The sequence below is a fragment of the Histoplasma capsulatum genome (assembly GCF_000150115.1).
Source record: "Histoplasma capsulatum G186AR genomic scaffold supercont2.7, whole genome shotgun sequence".
Taxonomy (NCBI): domain Eukaryota; kingdom Fungi; phylum Ascomycota; class Eurotiomycetes; order Onygenales; family Ajellomycetaceae; genus Histoplasma; species Histoplasma capsulatum.
Window position 1 is genome coordinate 803,207 of NW_025544807.1, and position 18,668 is coordinate 821,874.

Consider the following 18,668-nt stretch of genomic DNA (forward strand, 5'->3'; position numbering starts at 1 on the left):
TATCCACTGTGCATTCTTTATTCACAGGTAACTACTATATTATTTTTTACGCATCATTCGTTATCATAACATACATTTCCACCTCCTTGCTTGCGGGGCCGTCATTGTGCTAAAACGTCGTCATAATCACCCCGCGAATTGCATCATCCTCGCGAAATTTCTCCAAAAGTTCCAGTTAACAAACACGTTCAAATATGCGATAGATATACGCATTCCCTGAAGAATTTCTCCAATTAACCGCACTGCCAATCAACTACGACTTGCCAATTCATCGCCAGTCATGACCAGTCCCACCCGCGAACGTCGTCCGTCAATCGGAGCTCCAATATCAGATCTGCAGGGACCCGTTGGACCTGGATTCAGCCGCCCGAAACATAAACGTACATTTACTGGGTTGCTGCCCCAGGATATCAAAAAAGTCGAAGCCAGCATCCCGGAACCGCAGCGAGAAGCGTATGTATTGCTTCTGCACACACTCCCCACCCTAGGGCTGCCTTTCAGTATCGGAAAAATTGCCTATTGTTACTAGGTGGCTTTGCATTGAATTTTCTAGGGAGGAAGTTAAGCTAATGTTTTGTTTGAACATGTAGCTGGCGCAAGTTTGTATGATTACTGTCCTTGCCTTCGAATATTTCCTGTTTAATAGGTGTATGAGTACTAACAGCGTGTCTTTGATGACTTATGGTAGTCTGCAGAAGAATTCAAGACGAAAGATGAATTCGGGGTATGTATTGTTTTAAATCATTTTTTTTTAAACAACCTTTTTTCTGGAGTATTGGAAGCTTATTAACGAAAGGAATAGAAAGAAGTTGTTCGCCATGTCGAGACTACCCTTGCTCGGTCGCTCTTCAACTGTGATGAATTGTAGGTTCTTTGCGTAGACCCCCCAAGGAGTATGTCAATTCCAATTCGAATGAGCTCACTGTGTCCATAGGGCGGCATATTCTGGCACTGCATTGGCATTTCGTGACCGACTTATTATTGAATGGAATAAAACTCAACAGCGACAGACATTTGCAGACCAGAAGAGAGTTTACTGTATGTATTTAGCCCCCGGGTCTGTTTCGCGATTCTGCTGACTCTGTAGATCTTTCTCTTGAATTTTTGATGGGGCGAGCTTTGGACAATGCGATGCTGAATGTGGGATTGAAGCAAGTTGCGAGAGGTATGATACCCGTCCCCGGTCCTAAGGTCACCACTAATGCAACTATTGTAGACGGTCTGAAAGACCTTGGCTTTCGTATCGAGGATGTCATTAGCCAAGAGCATGATGCGGCTTTGGGAAACGGCGGACTTGGACGTCTTGCAGCCTGCTTCCTTGACAGCCTCGCATCTCTTAACTACCCTGCATGGGGGTATGGATTGCGATATCGATACGGCATTTTTAAGCAAGAGATAATCAACGGCTATCAGATTGAAGTCCCTGATTACTGGCTCGATTTCAACCCATGGGAGTTCCCTCGCCATGATGTTACTGTTGATATCCAGTTTTATGGTTCGGTTAGAAAATATCAGGATGAAAATGGTAAAACTAACTACTCTTGGGAAGACGGAGAAATTGTTCAAGCAGTTGCCTATGATGTGCCCATTCCTGGCTATGCAACACCAACAACCAACAACCTCCGTCTTTGGTCAAGCAAGGCTGCCAGTGGGGAGTTTGATTTCCAAAAATTCAACGCAGGCGAATATGAAAGCGCTGTCACTGATCAGCAGCGCGCGGAGACCATATCGGCTGTTCTCTACCCTAATGACAGCCTTGACCGCGGCAAGGAACTGCGCTTGAAACAGCAATACTTTTGGTGTGCGGCTTCACTTTATGATATTGTTAGGCGATTCAAGAAGACTAAACGCGCATGGTCAGAGTTCCCTGATCAAGTGGCGATCCAGCTGAATGACACGCATCCAACTCTTGCAATAGTGGAACTGCAGCGAATCCTCATTGACCAAGAGGGACTAGAATGGAATGCGGCTTGGACTATCGTTTCCAGCACATTCGGCTATACGAATCACACTGTTTTGCCCGAAGCCTTGGAGAAATGGTCCGTTCCTCTGATCCAGACCCTCCTTCCCAGGCATTTGCAAATTATCTACGATATAAATTTGCTCTTCCTTCAAATGGTGGAGAAAATGTTCCCGAAGGATCGTGATCTGTTAAGGAACGTTTCGATAATCGAAGAGTCTCAGCCGAAAATGGTTCGAATGGCTCATTTGGCAATTATCGGATCTCACAAAGTCAATGGCGTGGCAGAGCTACACTCCGACCTCATCAAGACGACTATATTTAAGGATTTCGTCGAGATATATGGACCGGACAAATTCACAAACGTAACAAACGGCATCACCCCTAGAAGATGGCTCCACCAGGCCAATCCTCGCCTCTCTAATCTCATTGCGTCGAAGCTTGGTGACGGCTTTTTGAAGGATCTCACGTTACTCGATAAGCTTGAGGCATACATCGACGACGAATCTTTCAGGAGAGAGTGGGCGGATATCAAACATGCTAACAAGGTTCGCCTTGCGAACCATATCTTTAGTACCACCGGGATCCGTGTCGACCCGAAAGCGCTGTTTGATATACAGGTTAAGCGGATCCACGAATACAAGCGGCAACAATTAAACATTTTTGGCGTAATACACAGGTATCTTAAAATAAAAGCAATGAGTGCTAACGAACGAGCAAAACTTGTTCCTCGTGTGTCAATCTTTGGGGGGAAAGCTGCACCAGGATACTGGATGGCGAAATCCATTATCCATCTTATCAACCAAGTGGGGTCGGTTGTTAACAGTGATCCGGATGTTGGTGATCTCTTGAAAGTCATCTTCGTGGAAGACTATAACGTTAGCAAGGCGGAAATGATTTGCCCTGCTTCGGATATCAGCGAGCATATCTCAACCGCTGGTACGGAGGCTAGCGGGACAAGTAATATGAAATTCGTCCTTAATGGGGGACTTATAATTGGCACATGCGATGGCGCGAATGTGAGTCCACCTTATCATGTTCCGAATGACCCAACTTCTAATCATATACATATAACCCCTAGATCGAGATTACCCGCGAGATTGGAGAACAAAACATCTTCCTTTTCGGTACTCTCGCTGAAGACGTTGAAGATCTCCGCCATGCCCATATTTATGAGAAGGATAACGTCACCCTAGGTAACCACCTGACCGCTGTCTTTGATACCATCAAGTCAGGGACGTTTGGCGATGCCAGCTCATTTTCGGCACTGATTTCGGCAATCACCGAACATGGAGATTACTACCTGGTCTCAGACGATTTCCATTCTTATATCACGACGCAAGATATGGTGGATGAAGCCTATCGGGATCAAGATGGCTGGTTGGAGAAGTGTATTTTGAGCGTGTCGAGGATGGGATTTTTCTCGTCTGATAGGGTTATCGCGGAGTATGCGGATAGTATTTGGAACATTGAACCAGTTGATGCTCCGGAGTAGGGTGAGCTCTCATGTTATGATTGGGCTTTTCAGACCGTGGAGTGGAATGGTGGAAATGATTCCAAAGTGGCATTGGATATTCGTTCGTTTGTCAGTTAACTATTATTACTATTATCCAGAATTGCGATTTCAAATGTTTTCCGGAAGAAGTAGCGCAGTCTCAATAAGTCCCACAAAGGCGGGAGCGGCCATGTGTCGCGATTCCAGATTTCTCCAAACGAGCGTCTATTTCGAGATTGTTTACTCAAGCAACCTGTGATTCGCATTTTATATTAATACACAAATAAAGTCTTTTCGGCCAATTTACCAACACCTCCATGGTGCGTTCATCCACTATGCTTTTCTATGCAGCCCCCAATCGCATCTCTAACGTCCAATTCCAATTCCTTCTCCATCCCATCTCGGGTCCGTGTATTTCTCTGCATGTACAGTACATATAGCACGATTCCTCCACCCTTGCGTGATTCCAAAACCACCAGGGTTGCCTGTTCACTCCCATTTTCGTTAAAATATCCGTGCCAGTGAGACAGTAACAGCAATGTTAGCGGGTCCTTGTGGTGTAGCGGGTTGCGGTAGGCAGGTTCTACGTGAGTGATGAAGGCGATGAAGAGGGGGGGGGGGGGGGGGGGGGGGGAAGGAAAAAAAAAATGGAGTATGGGGTTTTAAAGGGGAGGCGAAGAGATGGTGGAGGAGTTTGCAAGAGCTGTGTCCTCTCTGGCGGAATTGCAGGTGTCCACCATAACTATAGAGGAGCTAGGAGCGAAACAAATCCTCCCCCCCCTCCCTCCCGTAGAGAGTCCATGCATGATCACCAACGACGTCAGCACATTCAGAAGGCAAAAAGCAATAATTTGCTCCTCCTCGCTATCGGCATGGTCTGCCAAACGCATCGTGAACCGCACTGCCCGTCCTCAACGGCTCAGCTAACTTCCAAACCTCCTCTCCTCCTCTCCATCACTAGTCGCCAGCTTGTCGCCAGCCAGCCCAGATCCCTATGTGACGGGGGTTTCAAGGACCAAGCATCCTCTGCCCGGCTAGCTTCCGCGTACGAAACTGTGATAGCAGCGATGTAATGTGCGTACCTGAAACCTAACCTACTAACCCCCCACAAGTGCGAATTGTTGTTGCCTGAATCCTCCTACTCTCGCTCTGAGAGAGGGGGGGAAATATAAAGAGAATTTCAAACTGGTGACGAAAGTGATAACCCATGACATATATATAAATGCAGCATAATATAATAGGGCTTAAATTATGGAAATACCCATCCCAAGTTTATTGCTAATATACAGACTGGTATGTATAGCGTATTCTCTAACGGAGTCTAGAGATGTAAAAGCTCACTTGTTCGGTGAAGTATGCCAAGCAAGGAAGAAGGAAAAGATCAAAAACGTCCAAATATGCGTGTACGCGATGATAGATGCGGATGTGCTGGTTATAAGATAGAGTGACAAGCCCAACTCTTTTTATAAGGTACAAAAACCGCCGTAAACCGCTGTAATGATATTGGTTGTTTCTCCAGTACCGGTTGAAACACATGGCAAAAATCCAGGGAAACTGTATGGAGATCCAGAGGCAACGTGTAGGAAGACTTGAAGGTTAAATCTGACAATTGGTGTGATAAATGGTATTTTGGTCGTTGAGCCGAATGCTGAGAATATAGCAACAGTTGGCAAAGACCGCAACACGTAAACTGCAAAATTCAATTTCATGAGGCTGTAAGCTCCGAAAGCCTCTTTTCCAACTCCGGCACTGCACGGAGCTGGAGATCGATTTCTTCCTTCTCACTGTTTTATTTTTCGGACAGTTAGTGACGAGCATAATCACGAATATAAAGTAGAGAGGAAGGGAAAAGTTGGTAGCTTGAAAACACTTACTCCTCAAGTCTCAACCTCTTCTCCCAATCCAGGCTGGTGAAAATAAAATTGCCCTGTCCATCAAACTGCAAGATCTTCTTATGATACTTCCACAAACTCCGTCGATGAGATACAGTCATCAGCGTCACCCCGAGCTTTTCTGCTGTCTCGTACATCACCTTCTCAATCTCCAGCGTAACGGAGGACGTGCACTCATCTAAAATAGCGTATTTTGGTTTATGGTAGAAAAGCCTCGCCATGGCAACGCGCTGCTGTAAGCCACCGGAAAGGACATCGCGCCACTCTTCCTCCGCATCCCACCCGCCTGGTCGGTCAACGATGGAAGCGATCTTCACTACACTGAGGATCGTATAGAGATCTTCGTCAGTGACGCCCTTAGCGCGCATCTCGCGTAGGCCGTCCGGGTATATGACCTGCTGCCTCAATGTACCGCGGGACAGGTAGGGCCGTTGTGGGATGTAAAAGATGTCTTCGAATGAGGGTTTTTTGACGGTCCCGCCATATACAGGCCATAGGCCACCCAGGATTCGGAAGAGAGAGGACTTCCCGCACCCGTTAGGACCAACAATGAGGAGATGGTCGCCGGGGTAAACGGTGAAAGATAGTTTCTGAACCAGAACGTCCCCGTTGGGAGACACGATAGGGACATCGACGAACTCGATGAAATCGCTTTCCATGATCGTGCCGCGACCGCGGAGGACGGCAGCGTTCTCCTCCGTTGAAGCGGATGAAACGAGTTTCTTTTCAAAATGTCCAGCTGCAACATCATCGATGACGTCTAGAAGAGATGTTACGCGAGCGGTATGGCCGGCTAGCTGCGAAATTTCCTTGTAAGAAAACATCACCCGCCCGAAGGCATCGGACGAAGATAGTAGCAGCCGCCTGTTGGTGACAAAGCCTGCATCAAAAATCAGTACATAAATCGTTTATAGCGTGTATGTGGAACTTACTCTCTGTCCTATCCCCCATTGTCGCCGCGGTCTGCCCAGGAAGCTTAAAGAAAACTGGAACACTACACAAAGCCAGCCCAAGGGCGCCCCAGAAATACTTAATCACAAAGTCCTCCATGAAGCCATAATACAGCCTCCTTCGCAAGATGCGATTCACGTGTTTTATGAGTGTAAAATAACCCTTGTCCAAAGTGTCCTTCTCTACTTCATGGCCACGGTACAAAGCGATCTCTTCACTGTAATCAATAAGTCTCGTATGCTGGAATCGAAACTCTCCCTCTAACCGTGCTTCATCGGCAACGTATTTCCCAAAAGGTGGCGTGAGGATGCGCATCACGTTTGCAGATAATTGGACAAGGAGTGACATGATGAAAAGACCCTCACCGCCCACGCTCTTCGACAACGAATAATTGTAAATAGCCATGTCAAGGATTGGCTTGGCGAGGTTAGAGTACAGTTCTGCCAGACTATTTGAAAAACGCGAGATGTCGACCGCTATGAGTTGGTCTGGGTTCTTGATCCGGTCATCCAAGGCAGATAGGGTATAAAAGGACATGTTCGCCAGGTAATGGTCATGTACGTAATCCGTCAGACGTTTTCGATACTGAAGAGCTAGTTGACATGGGTGATAGGAAAGCTGTTATAACCAAAAGACGGTTAGTAAAAGCAAAATCCGTATAAACTCCACATGCTCCCGAAACGATTCGCGAGCAAGCCTAACCAATGGGGAAATGAATGGAGCTACATACCATTGAATTCGTAAACGTCGCCGGGACAGCCACGGCCATCCACCACGTAAGGCTCAGCAAAAACTCCCTCCCCTTCCCTCTCACCAAACTACTAACCATCTTCCCATCTAGTTCCGCAACATACACACTCAACAACGTGCGCAGCACCAAAAAAACCGAATGGCTAGCCAGCAACCTCAGTTCCTTGCTCTTCCATCCGGGGATAATAATCTTCAACAAACGAAGGAGATTCTTGACGAATTCCCAATTCAACTCCACGTTCTTTCGTGCCAGGCTCTCCGCCCCGCTATTAGCTCTGCCATTATTATCGTCAGTTCCACCATCCCCGTTGCCATTAATATTGCTCGTGCCTGGCCGTCCGCGGATCTCCGCTATGCGCTGGGACGCCGCCTTTTGCTCCGCGATTGCATTGTGGACGCGCTTGATGAGGGCGAGGAAGAGGGTTAGGTAGACGCCCCTCGAGATGAGTTTGCGGTGTTTGAGGTAACGGGTAGTGAGGGAGGAGAGAAGGGATTTGAGGGATGCGTCTGCAACGGAGAATTTGGATTGCGCAGCCATATTGGAAGTTCCTAGTCTAGGATTGGAAAAGTGAAAACCGCGCAAATATCGGTGGTTCGTGGGCTCGTGACAAATAACGGGATGGTTGATACGTTGTGAAACGTAGTAATATATAAAAAAGAAATCACGTAATTACTGGCCTCGTCTTTCCTGAGTCGTCCTATATTACCAGCTAAATAAAAAAAATAAAAAAGAACTAAAATAGAAATATTGTGTTGCAAGGACGCAGGGAACCTTTATTAGCCAGTGATGCTATGGCGTCATGGATGACCTAGCTATCTTTGGCAGCTTTTTTTCTATGAAGGCAAAGCAAAACCAATGAAATGAAAACGAAATAAAGAAGAAACTATACGTAATTGAACAAAAGTCAATTAGGTCAACGAAGCAGAAGGTTGGAAAGGAGAAAAGAGAACGCAGAGCAACATTGAAGGAGATTTGAATTGAAGATGAACCCTGTCACTTGACTCGGCGGTTTTGCGTGCATGTGAACCAGGAAAGGTCGGGCCGAAGGTTGTCCCGGATTAGTTACGTAACAGCCTTCGCCGGGATCAAGAAGCCTTCGTGTATATGGACTAGTATTTTATATCAAAGAAGATTGAAATATGGATGAAATAAGGCATCGTTACCCCTCGCTAAATACGTACATCACAAAAAAACTTCCGCATCATCGTTGAAAAAAAGAGATGATTTGAGAATATGGAAGAACGGAGAACGCCGGAAGAAAACGAAAAGAAACAAGAACGGCACACGCCATGAACATCAGTATTATATTGTAAAAAGTTAACAATAAAAGTAAACTGAAGAGGCCGTTATTTTTCTCGCTGTACTCCCAGTGCTGATGTGAAATACTCAAGTCGATCACCAAAAAAGCGAGGAGAGACACCGCATTCAAAGGTAATATAAAGTTGTGTGCGTAACCAAAAATGCAAGAAAGCCGCAAACACATGAAATTGCAAGCGGGTTCACAGATGCAAGTTTGCATATATATGAAGAAGGATATTCCACAGAATGGAAGCGAAGGTGGGATCGGGAGGCATGAATAGCCCCAGGGGGGAACATGTTTGTCTCCCCAAAACCAAGTGCAGACATTTCGCAAGTGGAGGGCAATGTACAGGGGGGTCAAATGGACAGTGAATTACGACCGTAGAAATTATATAAGTAAGCAATATATAATGCAGAGAGTGAACGATATGCAAAACTTTCGTAAATTTGTCAACTGGTAGGTATTAAATCAAACGGAATATTGGATAAATAGGTGAAATCGTATCCTGACGTGAACCGTGCATAGAAAGACTGGGTTACGTAGCCCCACAGGAGTAAGAAACCCATAGGGGGTAAGTCGGGTCGGGAAAGGTTTCATCCCGTCCCTACCAACCCCGCATTAATCTGTGCCGCTATCTGGCTAGCCTTAAAGGTTTCAAAAGACTCCGGATCTTGTTCGCGAAGCGCAAGTAACTCTTCTATATTCGCCCCTAGCTCTTCGAGCGCTTTATCAGGCCCTACAAGCTCGATGCGAGACCGCATTTCAGAACTCCGGAGACGCTCGAGCTTTTTACGCAAGGCGTTAATTCGCGCCTCGTCCGGGCCTTGGGAGGGGTTATCCGCCTCAACTTCGAGGTCAGTGCAAATGATATCCCTGCTGATATGTTGTTGGAAGCGGTGAACTCTGCCTTCCTCTGAGGTGAGGGCTTTCGAGTGTAGGGATGTGTTTGAGCTCGTGCGAGATAAACGAATGGAGTAACGATCCGCCTCTTCATCGTCGATGGCTGTGTCTGGATATTGATCATTATCTGGGCTCTGGCTTAGGTTGGTTGGGGCAAGAATTGCGGAATGGTCTAGTTTAGACTGTTCTCCATAATCGCCCACGGATGAGTGGGACGGAGTCCGTTGAGGAAGTGAACTTCTGGTGGGATCTAATTGGGCAGAAAGGCGTGTATCTGGGAATTCATCTTCGAAGCGTTGGATTACCCTTTGCAGGGTAAAATCGAGAAATTGAAGTCGTCCTATCAAGAAGTATAATTTGTAAGTTATTGCTTTTTGGATAAACGAAGTATAGCAAAAGCATTAATGAAGATAACATACGATACTTCGATTCATTGCCGGCCCTGTCCTCTCGAACAAGAACCGGTTGCAATCGAACACGGATTCTCCGGGCAGAATTTAAGAGGTTCTTCGACATGTCCCGCGGCTTTTTGTTTCCAACGCTGCTTGTGCGATGGAGTGGGCTAGACATGCCGCTGGGAGGTGGGGTTATATCGCCCATACCCTCCAGAGAATGGTGGTTGGCATTACCAAGGCAGACTCCTAGAGCCTTTACCAGCCCGGTACCGCCAATAACATAATCCTCATCAGGAGCTAGTTTCGCCGGATCATTTCCCTCATCATCCACGTTTCCAACAATGTGCCTGATGATATCTGGAACGGGGACGGGGTGTTCTTCCATAGTTGTGCCGTCAGAAAGTTCCTTCACAAGTTCACCACGCTCGAGGTTGCGAAGAGAATAGGCTACAATTTGGGCTGCTAGGGCCTTGACAATTTCATTGTTGTCTGCAGCCGGCACGTCAATATCTATTGCGATGAGGGTATGTGAGACGCGGACCGCTGTCATCAATGATGCATATAATGCGCAAGCCTCTTCCTGGGCAGGGGCGTCCTTGGCTGCGGCCAAGGCGGCAATGGCGGGATTCTCTAAAATATTGATATGACATAGCCGATTGCAATCAGGTAATATTTCCGCAAGAGCAATGGCATGATCTGGAGAGAGGCTGACGTCCGCCAAGTGTATTCTCTTCAATTCAGCCATTTGTGGAAGATAGTGTCGTAACATTGCAAGCGAGTCTGGCTGATTTGCAAACAGGTTCGGATTATGGGAAAGGTCAATAAATCGGAAATTTGGCAACCCCGCTAGTGCTTGGAGAAGGGAATATAGAGGCTTTGGTGTTAAAGAACAATCTGCCAGGCTTAAAGCACAGAGTGGATGGTCTTTCATCTTGTGAATCGCCGACGACAACGATCCCAGATGGTCTCCGAGATTGTTTCCTCCCAAATCAAGTCCCTCGCAGAAACCAGCCTGCAAATAGCGTATGACATGTCCCAATCCTTCCGCTATCAAGTTGTTGTTTGCGACTCCCAATCTTCGGAGTTCGACAGTCGTCGCCGCATCGCAAATTTTGGAAAGATCTTCAGTAGACGGATAACATTCACTGATTACTAGCTCTTCCAAGTGGTTTCCCGCAAGCCGCTCAGTTAACGCCTTCGCGAAAACCGTAGATACTTCCACCGTTGGATTGCTGGGTTTTGACAAGGGGCTAGTTGGCCTGTTCGCGGGAACCGGAGCCTGCGGGAAGGGAATTCCTGATAGATCGATGCCGATGAGGGATCTTGACATATGAATGAAAAGCGCGATGTGCCGCCATCCATCGTTACCGATCTTGGGATTACCCTTTAAAGACAACTTTTCGATTACACCAGTTCTCTCCCCACTGCGGGATACATGGCCACCGAGCTTCTTGCAATGTCTTCGTAACCTTGATTCTTCGAGAGTTCTTGTGGACAACAATCCAGAAAGGATAACCCGTATCGCTTCATCAGTGAGGCCACAATTTTGTAATATTAGTTTGCGGACGGGAACAAGAGCAAGCCAGTCGGCAAAGGTAACAACGTCCGGTAGCGTCATGCAAAGTCCACTTAGATCTAGCACAGCAACAGTACCATGCGACTCTGCGAGGCCCGAAGATTGTGAAGAGATCTGTTCAACAAGCTTCTTTAGAACGCCAGTTTCCCGTAGTTGACAGCATCGGCGATATATTCGTAGAGGGTCAGTCGTTGGTTGGTCCTGGCCTCGCGTGGAATGGAGAGAAGATGGTCCTTTGTCACGGGTAAATTGAAGTGGGATAGCTCCATTCGCCTCCGCCTGCCTTCTCTTTCTCTCCTTGCGCTCTTTTCGCTCCTCTTCAGACCTCTTCTTCTTCTCCTGCTTTCTTGTTTGCTCCTTGACACCAACAGCTTTTTCACCTTCTTTAGCAGGAGCCGACCGTAACGTTTCTGCAGCATCGGTACTCGGAGCTACATCGGATGGTCCGCCATGAGCGCCAGCCAGTGGTTTAAGGGTTACGTCTTCAGCCTTTCCCGTTGCTTTAGAGTCTTGTCTCTTGAAAGCTCTGATTTGATCAACCATTGTTGATTTCTTCTTCGCAGGAGCTTGCTGCGGGGCCTGGGGAGAAGTTGATTCCGTAGGTTGTTGTGATGGAGCTTCCACTTCGGATTCAGACCTCCGGGAGGTCCCCGCAATTTCCACATCGACACAAAAGGCAACACGTCGGAGCTTAGCCTCATTTAGTTCAGCGATCTTGCATCTATCGCGATGCTGATCGACATTCATAATCCGCCGTTCAGAAATTACTCCTTGTGTCGCGATCTTTCCTAACCCACCACCAGCAGGTAATGATGATGACGAAGAAAATTTGCGGAAGGCATTATGAAAGAAGGAAGGATGGCTCCTTGGAGAACGAGAATCGACGGGGGCCGGAGTGTCATCTGGCTTGTCGGTCTTGTCCTTGGGAGAGAAAGATGCGCCGAAAGGATTAGGGAGCTCTGTTCCTGGGCTTTGGACTGGTTGCTTAGCGTTGGCATCTTTCCCATTGCTTTGAGCCGGAGGGGCCGATCCGCTCGATGAGAATTTCTGACTTAAAGTGGATATCCACGAATTGCGTCGACTGAGGGCAAGTTGCTTTGTGCTTGAAGATTTTCCCATAGTTCCATTGGCTGACGAGGCTGCAGGAACAAGCAAAGGAGTAGATTCATTCTTCCCCATCGCATCCGAAATTCCATCCCTTTGCTTTGGCGGAGTCTGTCGCGGATCCATCACCGGCGGTGTTAATAACGTAGGGACCTCTGAAACGCCATTGGCAGGTTCGTAATTTTTCGTCGGGAGTGAGCTTGCAAGGATCAGTGGTTCTGGCGATATCGCTTCTGGGACATTTGGTAAAACCGAAGGGGCAGATCTGGTTCGAAGGAGATTGTCTAATGGTAATCAAGTTAGGGTTATTCAACGTGAACTCTATCAGCTATATCAAGCGCCGAACAAATTCGCTAGTATCACTGTTTCCGGAGAAAAGGATGTACCTTTTTGAGAATGATGCAACCAGCTCACATCAACAGTATCGACTTTTTCCATCTCGCAAATGTCTTGGACAACATACGACAGCACTTTTCTTGAAATCAAAGAATGCAGGCTCCCGAGAGTATTGCTGCTATCAGTAATATAAATAAGCGGTATTCAACGATATAGCAGCCAAGATCGTGTCATATGAACGGCCGTAGTGGGAGGGCTTCAGCTAAGGGTCAGCGCAAAAAGCTCACACGAGCATGGAGTGGGGTGAGATCAGGGTGCGACAGGGGGCATAAAGAACGCGGTATTAGTGGGAGCAGGGGTGGCAAGGTAGATATGTGCCAGTTGAAGACGGCCGCTCTTGCAAGGTGGGAGAGGCGACGAGAATTAGAATATTATTCACCGCGAGAAGATTAGCGGCGAGGGTAGGGGATTATAATATCAATATTCCCGATATGCGGAGCGGCGGAGGAGCAGCACCGCCAGAGCGATGGACGGAGAACGAAGTCAACAGCCACGCTGCGGCACAGGCTCCACCATCGAATGAAGGATGAGGTAGGTTGGAACAAGCGACATGACTGGGAGTAGTCGGAGCGGAGAGAATGTAGTGAGGTGTGATATATAGCGGTGATGATAATGGGTGAGCTGATGGTGGTTGATGGGGCACTTAAGGGCATTGATTAGTCAGATGCGGGAGAGCGCTCATTTTCGACGCCAGTTCAAGCTAGGGATACATCCTTTAGTTACTAGCACCAGTTCCAGAGCCTTCGAGATGGTCATTCGGCTTCTTACTTTCCCCCAAGCAATGGCGGTTCAACGGCTCAAGCAGCTTGTGAGATCGGGGACCCTTTCTTCTCTTCCCTGTCTTGGGCTTCTGCTCTGAGTTATAGTCAGAAACATGCTAAAATATATACGGATATCTTTTTGGCGCTGTGTTAAAATCCTCAGATACGAGTGTCAAGTGAACAGTTCTCCCCCAAGGCGATGTTAGCTCGAAGAATCATAAATCTTGTCAAAGGGCCCACATCACTGCAATAATGGGAGCTTACACCGTAAGTCAAGAAATGGGTCCAATCGAGGGTTCCAGAGCAAAGAAGATTCAACCAGAACATCGATAGCCACCATCTCTAAGGCTTCTTCTTGCCTCGAACAAAAGCCACTGGCAATAGAGCGTCGAACATCCCGAATCCAAGCTAGCTATCGAATTGGCGTTGAGACCGGTTCCGCCAGTCTGCCTGCTACTTCTCACCAAAGATGCACCGCACAGAAATCATAGAATATCCCCAGTCGCACTGTGTGCAGAGCAACTGAATACGCTGAATACGCTGTTACAAGGAGCACACAAATCCTGATGTAGCAGCCAAACAAAAATTGACCTCAGGCAGACGGTCCGTAAATTCTTGGCAGGGAGACCTTAGCTCATTCATTCATGGCTTTTGTCAAAGGCTCCCCAGAAGGTTCCGTTCCGCACCCGCCCGAAAAAATCACGAATTCCCGGTGGAGCCTCAATAATAGGAACAAAATAATCGTGGGATAACCAGCAGTTCAGCCGAGCTAACTACGTTCGAGGAGGTCAGCTAAAATCTATAGTTAATGTGTGCAGATTAGTCTCGCAAAAATCGCATCCAATGTCAGCACAAATCAGGGGCAATGGAGCAGAGCGTGGGGCCCGCTTCACGAAATAACCAACCTGCCATTGCTTCCAACAGACGGTGATCTGCCAATGACGGTTTTTTTCTGCCAGAAACCATCCTGTGCTTTAGTACTCTTAGAAATGATGCTCTCCAGCCGGTACTCTGCAGACTGACCGCGTGAAAATGGGCCATAGGGCAGACATTACACCCACCTCAGTGGCAGATTGAGATTCAGGCTTATGAAACTCAGCAAGCAGAAATGAGACTGTCACGTCACGCCAGCTACAAGATTTGCCTCCACTTGCCTCCACTTGCCTCCACTTGTCTACACTTGTCTACACTTGCCCACTGACGCCACGGCCTAAGACTCCCCAAGGGACATGATTTGGAAGTAATCGACTGACTCTCCGTAATCCCCTACTCGAGTGCTTGATGGTGGCAATGGGCGGGAAGAGGAAAAGGACCGAATAGCGGAAAGCCCTTCCATTCTTCTCTATTTCAAATCCAGGAAGGGGGAAAAGAAAAAGTTCGACCATTCTTGACGACGTGGTTTTTGGCTGATTACTATTTACATTGATCGTATTCAGCTAGTTCTAGGTGAAGAAAACTACGCTGTAAACGCAAGCGTTCTGACAAACACTCGCCACCCCATTACGAACGGTGTATTTTTTCTTTCTTTCTTTTTTTTTTTTTTAATAATAGTCAATACAATATGGAGAGTTAGACGGATTGCAGAAGGCGACTGCTTGCTCTAATAGGCTTATTTTTTTACTCTTTGGTATTAATTTCTTAGCATACAGAAGCTGCTTTAAGACAGGTTACTCAAAGTTACGCTCACCCTCTGATTTGAAAAAAAAAAAAAAAAAAAAAAAAAGGGCATTTTCGTGTTGGGAAATTGTTAGAGCATTTAATTATTGTCATGTTCAATAGTGACCGCGCCCATGTTACCCCTTCTTTAAGGTGAAAATTTTCCAGATATATTTGATTTTCCTTCATTCTTCTGCACAACCATGGATTGAGCGGAAACTGGCAAGGGCCAAGCATTCGTTTATATTTTATACTTGAGGGCTGAAAAGGAGGGAAACAAAATTTTCGATCAAGGGAACGCTGGACATGTATATTCATTTCTTCTTTCCCTGTTGACATAGAGCCGCTCATCTACATGTTGACGGATACTGTGGAAGATTGGTTATGCTATGTTTTCTGCCTGAGGAGGGAAAGAAAATCATTGATATCATTTGTAGTTAAGGAACTCCATGAACACATGCAGCAAAGAAGAGGAGAAAAGAAATAAGCCCAGTCCGTTCACTCCGATTAAATACTCGACCATCCATCCGTGCGTAGCTAGCTAAATGTTTCCATTGGTGATGGAAAAACGTGTAAAAAGAAAAAGATTTTAGCCAGCTCGCGTTTTCTCAGCATTTCATTCATTACCAAATTCAATATAATCTTCCTCTTTCCCCCTTGAAATCTGACGTTTGCTTGTTGTAGGCAAAAAGAACTTTTGCCAGATCCTTTCACATTAGAAAGCGAGAAACACAGATCACAAGCGCAAAGAGAAAACATATTGTGTCCCGTTTTATGCCAACTCCCGAATCTTCTCCTGTACACGCGCCTCTTTCTCAGCACGAGTAAGCTTCTTGCTTCGATATTTCAAGCTCTCAGCCTTCCACTCCTCCTTCGTCTTCTTGGGTCCAGCATCCTCATCCTTCTTGAACGGATCGGCACGGATACCCTTGTGCGCCTCAGCATAGATCTCCTCAAGATCACCAGCATCAACGTCGTCGTCAATATACTTCTGGAACTGGGACTTGTAGCGCTCCTCGTCGTCGTCGGCAAGGGTTTCCATGTACTCAGCCACGTGGCCGCCGAAGATGTAGCGGCGCAGAGTCTCCGCATCCAGCTCCTTGGTCTCGATATCGTAGCCAGGGAAGCGACTCTCGGAGTGGGGGATCAGGATGCCGCCATCAGACGCGCCCTTCATGGCGGCGAAGACACGGGCACCGGTTGAAGTGCGCTGGAGACCGACGTCGAGAACGACCTTGAAGGGGCGGCGGGTGCCCTCGTCAGTCTCAGCGGCTTCAGTGAGGCTGTACTCGCCCTCGGGTTCCTCTACACCGACAAAGTCCTCGTCCAGGCCAAGCTTCTTGAGCGCGCGGCGAGCGAGAAGGAGACCGGTGGCGTAGGCAGCAGCCCAGTTGGTCAGGCCGTGCTTGATACCATAGCGCTTGAGCTCATGGGAGTACGCAGAGGCGAAGACCTTGTCACCGGTCATTTCAGCAGTGACGATCTGGGTGATGATGTCACGGTTGGTGAAGCGGACAACCATGCGATACTTGGGCGCATTGTATTTGTTCTTGGCCTGTGTGATCAGACGCTTACGGGCATAGTAGTCGGTCTTTCCCTCCCGGCGACGCTTGAACTTGGTCTGATACCGGCTACATTAACGGGATTTTTATCAGTAAAACTCACACAGTCTCCGTGTATCGGGTGGAAATTGGGTATGTAGAAAGGCCAAAAAGGACGACTCACCTGAAGTAAGCGCTGTTCTTGACGAGCTTGGTGAAAGGCTACAATTTTCCCATAGAGAACAAGGTCCCGAGTCAGCAATTTGCGCTTCAGAAATTCTTTCTATTTATTCTCCCTCCGAAGCATCTTGCAGAGACTCCCCCGCCCTATTTCTCCCTCTTTTCCTCCAGTTCGCTCAAGGAATAACAGGGGATGAGTAACAGCGATTATTCAACGCCAGCTCGGGCAAAACAGGACTTACCATCTTGCCGATAGGTTTGGTGCGTCGAGTTGCTACTGAACCTGGATGTCGGGCGAGTTGGACAGGGAGGGAGAAAAAATCGTTTCCAACTTTTTTTTGTGGGATTTTGCTATCTCGTTTTGTGTGTTCGCTTAGCGCGGCGATTCCCAAAGCTGGGGATGGCACTGGGGTTGGTGACGAGATTGCGTTCAGGGACCACCAAGAGAAGCAATCAAGTAATTCTGAAGCAGATTACTTTTGAAAAACCAACGCATTTGTATTGCACATTAAATTGGCGATTTCTGAATTGATAATTGTCTGGGAATTGCTCTTTTGCACTATTATGGATCTATATTGGTATTCTATCTCATTCCTGACCCCGCAGCCAACGTACAATATAAGATGTATTTATGTTTGAGCGAATCGACAGAAAAACTTAACAAATTGCTCCAAAAGAGATGGTCTCCTTGCATTTATAATCTCGCTCTTCCATCGTTCGCTAGCAGCTGCATACCAGTAACTTCTTCCAGCTCCTTCACCGCATCCCACGACTTACCCAAATCAACCTTAATAGTCCGGAATCCTGCCTTCTTCGCCCATTTGAGGTTAATCCCAATATCATCCAAAAACACAATATCATCAGGCTCAACAAGGCCCGGCAATTCCTTCTTCTTCGCCGCATCGTTCATCTCCTTCAACGCCAGCGCATAGACCTTGGGATCCGGCTTCCGCAGCCCAACATGCGCGCTGGAGATGAAAAAATCGAAGAACCGTTTTACATCTACCGGTGGGCCTACTGGACTGTCTGCGGGGAGGATTGTCGTATTTGACAGCGCGCCGAGGATGAACTGACCCGATGCTTGTAGTTTTTCTAGAGCGGGGAACATGAATGGATCTGGGCAGCGGGCGACTCGCATCATTTCCCAAAAGAGGTATTCTGCATCCACCTTGGGGAGGGGTGGGAGAATAAATGTTGACGATGATGACGATTGATTATCTTTTCTCTGCCGCAAAGCATGGAATGATTTCCATAGATGCTGATGTTGGAAATCGCTGTTGAATTCTCGGAAGAACGCCGCGTCCAGCTTCACCTCCCCGCGCTCGATCTTGTGCCATGCGCCGTGTGGAGAAGTTTGTTGGATGCTGTAATTAACCCAACCAATTGGAATTTTGTTTGCGATTTCGTAGTCCAAGATGGCTTGGAATGGAGATACGACCTACAAATAATTAGATAAATTCCCAAGGCAATCGCTGGGCGGAGACTGAGGATTCCTTACACAAACGCCACCAATGTCGAATAGAAGCCCCTTTGGGCGTTTGGTACCTGCCATCTTCGGGCTCTAAAATATACCAGTACTAGTATTGCTGAGGGTGCTTAGAGGTACGTTCGTTCGAGAAATCGGGAAACACGAACTTGAATTGATGCCATGAAGTGAGCATATTAGATTCGTGATCAATTCAAGTTCCTACAACCTTGAGTCTTTTTGCCGAGGTTAACAGTCAATAAGAGCTGTGGCCCCACGAACAGCCTAACGTTCTGGTCGATCTTTCTGGGAAGATCAAGGTAAACTTTTATCCCGTAAACCATG

General features: G+C 47.3%; 5 protein-coding genes across 5 annotated transcripts; 2 read left to right on the forward strand and 3 right to left on the reverse strand.

The window, feature by feature from the left end:
- Positions 1–280: 280 nt before the first annotated feature.
- HCBG_05562 (glycogen phosphorylase) lies at positions 281–3,602 on the forward strand (the record flags this gene model as incomplete). The annotated part of the gene is made up of 5 exons (XM_045432611.1): positions 281–457; positions 803–864; positions 935–1,038; positions 1,088–2,979; positions 3,042–3,602. 5 exons carry the CDS (start codon positions 281–283, stop codon positions 3,453–3,455), a joined length of 2,649 nt encoding a protein of 882 aa, XP_045286727.1.
- A 500-nt stretch (positions 3,603–4,102) lies between these two features.
- On the forward strand, positions 4,103–4,780 carry HCBG_05563 (uncharacterized protein; the record flags this gene model as incomplete). Its single annotated transcript, XM_045432612.1, has 2 exons — positions 4,103–4,500; positions 4,759–4,780. The coding sequence occupies 2 exons, from the start codon at positions 4,103–4,105 to the stop codon at positions 4,778–4,780; spliced, it is 420 nt and encodes a 139-aa protein (XP_045286728.1).
- A 380-nt stretch (positions 4,781–5,160) lies between these two features.
- HCBG_05564 (adrenoleukodystrophy protein) lies at positions 5,161–7,586 on the reverse strand (the record flags this gene model as incomplete). Its single annotated transcript, XM_045432613.1, has 4 exons — positions 5,161–5,239; positions 5,330–6,227; positions 6,280–6,916; positions 7,029–7,586. The coding sequence occupies 4 exons, from the start codon at positions 7,584–7,586 to the stop codon at positions 5,161–5,163; spliced, it is 2,172 nt and encodes a 723-aa protein (XP_045286729.1).
- Positions 7,587–8,942: 1,356 nt separating this feature from the next.
- HCBG_05565 (uncharacterized protein) lies at positions 8,943–12,762 on the reverse strand (the record flags this gene model as incomplete). Its single annotated transcript, XM_045432614.1, has 3 exons — positions 8,943–9,589; positions 9,669–12,608; positions 12,711–12,762. The coding sequence occupies 3 exons, from the start codon at positions 12,760–12,762 to the stop codon at positions 8,943–8,945; spliced, it is 3,639 nt and encodes a 1,212-aa protein (XP_045286730.1).
- Positions 12,763–15,423: 2,661 nt separating this feature from the next.
- Positions 15,424–18,410, reverse strand: HCBG_05566 (60S ribosomal protein L5; the record flags this gene model as incomplete). The annotated part of the gene is made up of 5 exons (XM_045432615.1): positions 15,424–16,768; positions 16,863–16,900; positions 17,101–17,264; positions 17,594–18,296; positions 18,357–18,410. 5 exons carry the CDS (start codon positions 18,408–18,410, stop codon positions 15,910–15,912), a joined length of 1,818 nt encoding a protein of 605 aa, XP_045286731.1.
- Between the last annotated feature and the right edge of the window lie 258 nt (positions 18,411–18,668).